The sequence below is a fragment of the Leuciscus leuciscus genome (genome assembly GCF_965113295.1).
Source record: "Leuciscus leuciscus genome assembly, chromosome: 6".
Lineage (NCBI taxonomy): Eukaryota > Metazoa > Chordata > Actinopteri > Cypriniformes > Leuciscidae > Leuciscus > Leuciscus leuciscus.
In genome coordinates, this window is record NC_138730.1 from 12,470,132 (window position 1) to 12,478,278 (window position 8,147).

The 8,147-nt window shown below is 37.2% G+C and overlaps 1 protein-coding gene across 3 annotated transcripts; it reads left to right on the plus strand.

Moving 5' to 3' along the window:
- Positions 1 to 1,047: 1,047 nt before the first annotated feature.
- Positions 1,048 to 5,069, plus strand: LOC309501299 (uncharacterized protein). 3 transcript variants are annotated; one of them, XM_082173323.1, is made up of 4 exons: positions 1,048 to 1,176; positions 1,889 to 2,194; positions 3,186 to 3,333; positions 3,687 to 5,069. In XM_082173323.1, exons 3-4 carry the CDS (start codon positions 3,270 to 3,272, stop codon positions 4,973 to 4,975), a joined length of 1,353 nt encoding a protein of 450 aa, XP_082029449.1. In that variant the 5' UTR covers positions 1,048 to 1,176; positions 1,889 to 2,194; positions 3,186 to 3,269; the 3' UTR covers positions 4,976 to 5,069. The 3 variants fall into 3 exon arrangements, with proteins under 3 accessions (XP_082029449.1, XP_082029451.1, XP_082029450.1); XM_082173325.1 differs by having other exon boundaries at positions 1,095 to 1,176; positions 2,001 to 2,194; XM_082173324.1 differs by having other exon boundaries at positions 1,119 to 1,176; positions 1,914 to 2,194.
- Positions 5,070 to 8,147: the final 3,078 nt, after the last annotated feature.

Consider the following 8,147-nt stretch of genomic DNA (forward strand, 5'->3'; position numbering starts at 1 on the left):
GGATTCCTGCCCATGAATAGATGGAAATGAGGTTGTTGATAAACTGGCTAAGTTATCACCAAAATTGCAAACAGTAAAAAATTAATATCCCATTAAAGGTGCACTGTGTAATTTTTAGTGGCATCTAGTGGTGAGGTTGCGAATTGCAACCAACAGAAGTTACGGTGGTCGACAGGAAAAGATGTGGTCGTCTGAGACAGCAGAGAGTAGCCAGTTCAGCAATGAGGTTTCTTTACAAAGATAAATTAAGAAAATTAGTTTTACTTAATTATTCAGTTAAACGATATGTTATTGCGAATATTATTGTAACTTGATCATCATTGTGTCAGTTTTTTATTCGCTGACTTTAGCTAGCTTCTTTGCACGAAGAACAACATATTGACGAAACACGTTTGTCCGTTTAGGGCTCCTGTAAAAACATGTCGATGTAAGGGGACCCGTGGTGTGTGTAATAGAAATGCCTCATTCTAAGGTAATAAAAACACAGCGGCTCATGGTCTTTATGCACCAATGAAAACATAAATATGTATGATATTGCATTTCTGTCAACAGATCCTCCTAAATTATACACAATACACCTTTAAGTAAAGCTGGGGGGAAGCGCTTATAAAGAGACAAATGATGAAAAATGGCCAGAATACTGGGAAATAAAGGATACAGCTAAACATAATATCCGAGTGGTGGTCGAGTGGTGGGACAGGAACCGAAAGGAAGAGGCAGTCATTACTCGATAAGGATTTATGGTCACGCTGGACTCAGGTAAACACCCGATATGTGCAAACTGTGATGAAATGGAATCGGAGCAACATGTGCTGTTGGAGTGTAGGGCTATGAGGAGGAAAGAAAGATCGGAGAAAAATGAAAAAGATCATCAAAATATTACTGTTAAAAGCCTCTTAGAAGGTCATTTTAAGACTACTGTGATAATAGAGAGAACTTTCTTTCTTTCTTTCTTTCTTTCTTTCTTTCTTTCTTTCTTTCTTTCTTTCTTTCTTTCTTTCTTTCTTTCTTTCTTTCTTTCTTTCTTTCTTCTGCTCCACACTCCAGTCTGGTAGGTGGCGGTAACGTGCCTCTAAAGCTGGTTGCCAACCGCCAATCAAATCAGAGGAAGAAGAAGACGTCACCACTAGCGCCCGCCCCTTATGTTACGTCAGTGACAGACTCCCCTGAGCTGAGGTTAGTTCACAGTGCTTCTCATATTACACAATTATAAAAACACAGTTTGTTCAGGGTCATTTCTGAATTGTTTTCAACTGGTACAGCGCTATTTGTGCGTATTTTCTTCCGGTGCCTTCGGATCATTTCGACCGTATTTGTCATCACGTAGATGCGTTTTTTAATAATACATTTTTTTGTTTTCATATCACAAATACAATAAATCCAAAATGGATAAACAGCATAAAAATGCACCTTTTTCGCTAAACATATTCTTATCCGTCAGTTTGACTGAATGAACTGTAAAATTTCATTTTATATACTTTTTTTCAGACGTCAAGAGAATAACGTAACTTTTGGTATTTTAATGTGGCATGATATATAACAAGAATATATGGCAAGAGCTCTTCTCAGTTGCTGCTATTTTTTCGGTAACACTTTACAATAAGGTTTTATTAGTTAACAAATTTAGTTAACATTAATAAAGAATGGACAAAACTTGTGCAGCATTATTATTAGTTAATGTTAATTTCAACATTTACTAATGTATTGAAATCAAAAGTTGTATTTGTTAACATTAGTTTATCCACTGTAAACTATTAACAAACAACTGTATTTTTATTAACAACTGTATTAACTAACATTAACAAATATGAATAAATAATGTAACAAATGTATTGTAAATCTCATTGTACCCAGTTTTTGTAAATTATTATTATTATTGTGTTCATAGAGTGAATGTTTCGCTGATTGTTTAGTGTCGATGCCATGGGGTGATAGGACCTCTTTGCTAAACTGTACAGCCAATCAGAGTGATCTCTCTCTCGTCGACGGCTCCACTGCAGATTCGACATGCTGAATTGGGCGAGCTGCCGCCGCCGTGAGCCCGACTAGAGCCGACGTGTGGAAGACGTCATCACCGATGGCCGACCATCAGCTTGGTGTGTCACGGCCCTTAAACTGGGACTTGGCGGTGTGACTCTTATTCTGCCTGACCGACTGGACTGAAGACGGAGCGGTTTGACCAATCAGATGAAAGGTGAGTTTCAAAAATTAGAAATCGAGCCAAAATCTCATTTTCTGTTTGTTAAACTAAACGAAAACACAATCCATTTTTCCATTCCTTTTCAGATAAGCTTTCAAACGGGTAAACGTACATGGACCTCTGGCATCTGTTTGCTGAAATAATAATTTAGCAGGCAAGGATGTGATGAACTTCAGAGCAATGCAGCGATATGAAAATTAAGGCCGATAACGATAACCGATAAATCTTTGCATTTGAAATCCGATAACTGATATATTGGCCGATAAATCTAAATCCAAATTTTTATATCATTTTTGAGAGCCTGATTACAAAATCAAAAGTCTTACCATTAAAATCCATGTCCCAAGTCTTATTTTAATTTTATGTAGCCTTAGTGCGCATCTGAAGTGTCTCAGTTAAAAGGAAATAATCCACTATTTATCGGCCAAATTTTCTCATCGGGCCAATAACGATAACATTAAAAATGAACATATATTAGCCTATACCGATATGGTGGCCGATATATCGTGCAGTTGTTTGTTTGGGTATAATTGTTCCAATGTTTGTTAAAGTTAATGCTATACTGCTATATGATACTTTCATTTAACTGTGGTTAATGAAACGGTCTCTCATCTCTCTAAAGGACTGGTTCGGGAGTATCTATTAACAGAGCCGCTGAAAAAACTATTTATTTCATGTCAATAGTCCCCATTTTTACTTCATTTGTCATGCTGATGTTGACAGATCACATGTAAATTTGACAGTTACAGGTCAGTTGATTGATGTCCATAGCTTGAGACAAACTATAAAGTCTGTGATAAACCACATTTAATGTTTTCAACAATAAAAACGATGAACAAAAACTCAATATAACAATATGTTAATATATGTTTAAAGCAAATAAATTTACATTTCGATAGTTAGATCGATGAACACAAAACATGCTTAAAATGTGACAGTGTGGATTACTGAAAGCATCAATTTAATAACAGATTTATTTTTGCAGATCTGCTCCTCCCACAGAAATTCACCAATAAATGCTGGAATATTCCAGTCAGCCTACAAGTGAAGAAGAGTTTATGAAAAGGACATGGAGAACATAAATTATCCTGAATCCTGCAGAATAAAACAGGAAGATATTGAAGAACAAATAGGTTGGTGTTTATTCTTGACTCTTCAGTTAGGTTATAAAACTTCAAGCAGTTTATCAGATTTAGTGGTTGCAGTTAGAAAATCATAAGAGCTATGAAATGATGAATACAATGGTTTGAGGTTTATTGGTACCTGTTAAAGGCATTCAGTTTATCAGAGCAGATGGCACCAATGGCATAACTTGTACCTCTGAAAAGAAAAGACATAATATAAAAAATAAAGGCTAATGTGAACAGGTCCATCATATTAGTTTTGACTCGTTGAAAACAATTGCTTTAAAATTGCTTCTCATTTGAGCTTTTTTTATGACTTACTGAAAATCAAACCGTAGGAACTTATTGTACTTTTATTTTAGACCTGATGGAAGCGAATAAGGAGACTGAAGAACCGACTGAAGCGAAGGAGAAACATCATGTCAAAACTGAAGAAATGTCTTCAAGTGACTCATTGGAAGGAAAAACCCAACAATGTTTCTCCTGCCCTCAGTGTGAAAAGAGTTTCTCATGCGAACAAAATCGTAATTTTCACGCAAGATTGCATAGATTGCCGCACACATGTGATCAGTGCGGGAAGAGTTTCACAATTAGAGGAAACCTTACTGAACACATGAAAATCCACACCGCAGAAAAGCCACACATGTGTGATCAGAGTGGGAAGAGTTTCCCTCAAAAAGGAGACATTAATGATCATCTGAAAACCCACACTGTAGAGAAGCCGTACACACGTGATCAGTGCGGGAAGAGTTTTCTACATAATGGAAGCTTTACCGAACGCATGAAAGTCCACACTATGGAGAAGCCGCACACATGTGATCAGTGCGGGAAGAGTTTCTCTCAGAAGGGAAACCTGAACGAACACATGAAAGTCCACACTGGAGAGAGGCCGTACACGTGTAATGGATGCGGGAAGAGTTTCACACATAAAGGAAACCTGAACGAACACATGAAAGTCCACACTGGGGAAAGGCCGCACACGTGTGATCAGTGCGGGAAGAAATTCAAACTAAAAGTAACCCTTAATGAACACATGAAAATCCACACCGGAGAGAAGCCGCACAAATGTGACGAGTGTGGGAAGAGTTTCAGACGAAAACCAAGCCTTCAGGATCACATAAAAATCCACACTGGAGAAAATCTGTTCACGTGTGATCAGTGCGGGAAGAGTTTCAGAAAGGCCGGCGTTTTTAAAGTACATCTGCGTACTCATACTAGAGAAAGACCTTATAACTGTGATCATTGTGGTAAAAGGTTTTTTAGGGCCGATGCCCTGAAGGACCACGTGAAGCTCCATACAAACGAGAAGCCTCACGTGTGTTCTTTGTGTGGGAAGGGTTTTAGACAGATGGGTAATTTAAAAATACATCTGAAAAGACACAGCGGAGTGAAGGATCATATTTGCTCGAAGTGTGGAAAGTCCTTCATTAGAGATTCTGAACTGAAACTGCACCAGTCAGTTCACACTGTAGAAAAGCCTTATGAGTGTCCGCAATGTGGCAAGAGATTCAAACGGCCAGAATATGTGAAAATACATGAGAGGATCCACACTGGAGTGAAGCCGTATCAGTGTCATTCATGTGGAAAGAGTTTCACTTATTTGGGTTCTCTGCTTGGTCATACAAAAAGTGCATGTCCGAAATTACAGTAGGCAATTTATGCTCATATCCAATCCCAATGCTGCATCCTTACCAAACATGACCCAATAACATGCAATAAAGAGCAATAAAAGCTCTCATAAAATATATTTCACCCCACACGGCTGAGATTGTTATGGCTCTCTGTCTACATCATTTTATTTTTGATATCCAATGTTGCATAACAATCTGAAGTTAATTTCAGATTTGTTCTGGTCAGTTGATTTGCACCATATGTTCATCTGTGGCTTCATTAAGTCTGAACAATTAATCACTAAGGGGGCATTTACACTCTTCATGCTTTCGGCCGTTCATGTACAGAACAGCGTTTTGGGGGCTTGAAACCGCAAATTTTTGAAAACGGGTTTCAAAGTGCATGTTTTTGAAACGATAACATTATTGTCTCCATGGAAACTACAAAACTGCGAATTTGTGAAAATGCCGACTTTATGCGCATGCATATTACGTGTTCAATCTATAAGTGTTTCTTTACAAAGTTACATCGCCAACTACTGGCCTGACAGCAGAATACAGCGTTTTTAGTCATTTTCATGGATCATTTTGACAACTTTGCAATCTGTACGCGGAAAACGCAAAGGAAATTTTAGTACATCGTTGTCGTGTACTTAACATCTGTACTAAACATAACAAATTTAAACAACATCTCACGCCCTCCGCAAGCTTTATACAACCAGCAGAAAGAGAAGCTGGAATAAGGACAAGCAGTTCAGAGTGCAGTTTTTACAATGACATTCCTTTCATAGTTGTTTTTTTATATGTTTGTAGTTTTGAACAAAATCTGGCACGTTTTTGATAATGTATGTTTTCGCCTCACTGTGATGATGTCACAGTCATTGTTGAGTTTCTTTTTTCAATTATTTAATAACATGCACATAAACAAGTACAAATATTACACAAAGACTATTATACAAAAACATGAAAAGAAATGCATGTACAGTCGGAATATATTTCAGTTTTTTAAGGGCAAGATTGACTAAACATAATGTATTACTTCTTTTTTAAACATTACAAAACATTTATGTATATGTAATTTAGCCAATAAGAAAATAAAATCAATCAAATATGTATGAATTAACTAACTAAACTAAACTAAATTTATAATCAATAATCAAGCCAGTGCTGCATATGGCCTTTGGCTTTTCCTGTTTATATTTCATCACATTTCATTTGTAGATCAGCTAATTTTCTTCGGATAAAATTTCTAATAAATTTGGTTATGCCCCCAACGATATTTCTTTCCTCAGCTTTCCAAGACTTGGCCTGTTGGCAGGGCCGGCGCTAGCCATTTGGGTGCCCTAAGCACAAATGCTTGGTGGTGCCCCCCCCACAATATAATAATTCTGTACATAATTTGACAACTCTGTGAATATGAAAATATACAAACACTGAGATTGTGGGGGTTTTTTTTCTTCTAATTGCAGTTTCAAAGTAAAAAAAAAAAAAAAAAAAGATTTTAGCCATGCAGGGCTAAAGCCCCGGATCTTTTGCACTACTATAGCGACGCCCCTGGACATGCATACGCATAGGCGTAATTTGCGGGTAGGACATGTCCCCACCACTTTTGAAACATCTCGCGGCACGAATGTACCAATACAAACAAACAAAACATCTCCAGTTAACCAGCAGAGCATTCATTTCATTCGTTTTTTAAATAAGAGTCGATCTAGCGCTGAAATGTGTTGTTTTTTTAAATCAACTGATCAAAGTGCTCGTTGCCGAGCGATCAGTGGCGCGGATACTATGTTTGTTTCTGGCTCGCGCACAGCCTTCACTCAGACGCGCGTTTCAATCCGTTGTGGAGAGACTCTCTATTCGCTCCGGTACAATTAGAAAACAAAAAGCACAAAAAGTGTCCCTGCCTGATATACAACCACTAAAAAACATAATCGGTTTTGATGAAAAAAAAAAAAAAAAAAAAACTATATGAGTGCGGATTAGAACTCAGAACCTCTGACACGCTTGGCAAATATTCTACCACTGGACCACTTAAATACACACATTCGTCGGATCAACATATAATAGGCCTCATTGAACGACCACTTAAACCCAATATTAACATGCTTTAGACATATTTTATTTGTTATTTATACTAGTACCCTATTGTGATGATTTTTCACGACCCAGATTTTTTGGTGCCCCCCCAAGCACTTGGTGCCCTACGCGCAGTGCGTGATGTGCGTGTGCGGAGCGCCGGCCCTGCCTGTTGGCTGCCAAGAAATTATTGTTATTTATGTCTATGTGTTTTTTTTTATTTTTTATGTGCTTTAACACAAACCATATGTAAATTCATGTCAATAATACCATTGCTGAGTATTTTCTCCTTAAAACTGCAGTGAACCAAAGACACAGTTTGAAATCGCTGGTGTTTCTGACGTCACAAACGACCCTGTAACCAATCAGGTCAACGTGTGATCGTCAACCAGTGGATCTCTGAGCTGCTGTGAGTGAGTGGAGGCGGGGCTCATTTGCATATTCATAGAACCACGTATACTAAATGAGGCAAGGGTGTAGAGATACATTCAATATATTTTAAGGCATGACAAAAAAAATTCACGGATTTTTTTTTTTATATATATGTGTCATTTTGGTGATCAAAGGTGAGTTTTAAGGGATAAAAGGAGGATACAACTGAGGGAGGAGTCAGAGACCCTGATTGAGACTCACCCTATGTTTGTATTATTTAACATAATAATATATTGAAGGTTTGTGTAATATTCCAAGTTTTCAGTTCACTAGTTTTATTCATTTTGAGGAATACTGTTTTTGTGCAAGTAAAGTCACTTTTATTTATATAGCGCTTTATACAGTACAAAGGTTTCAAAGCAGCTTTACAGAGATAAACAGGAAAATAATGATTCAGTAAATGCAAACAGAATTCAATTCTGCTGTAAAGCAGCTCAAAAAAGACAGTTGTAAACAACAGTCATTATTCAGTTGAAATGAATTCGGTTCATAAACTGTAAAATGCATTAATTATGAAATTAGTTAAATTAATCTATAAAAGCAGCTCTGGAGAAAACAGTGATGTCATCATCCAGCTCAGTTCAGCTCTCATCCAATAGTGTATTTATAATAGCCAGTAATATTGTTGTATATTAAGTGTACGACAACGAGTAAATGTCTTCTCACATTTAGTCTTGAACTACAATAAGCATCATATGTCCA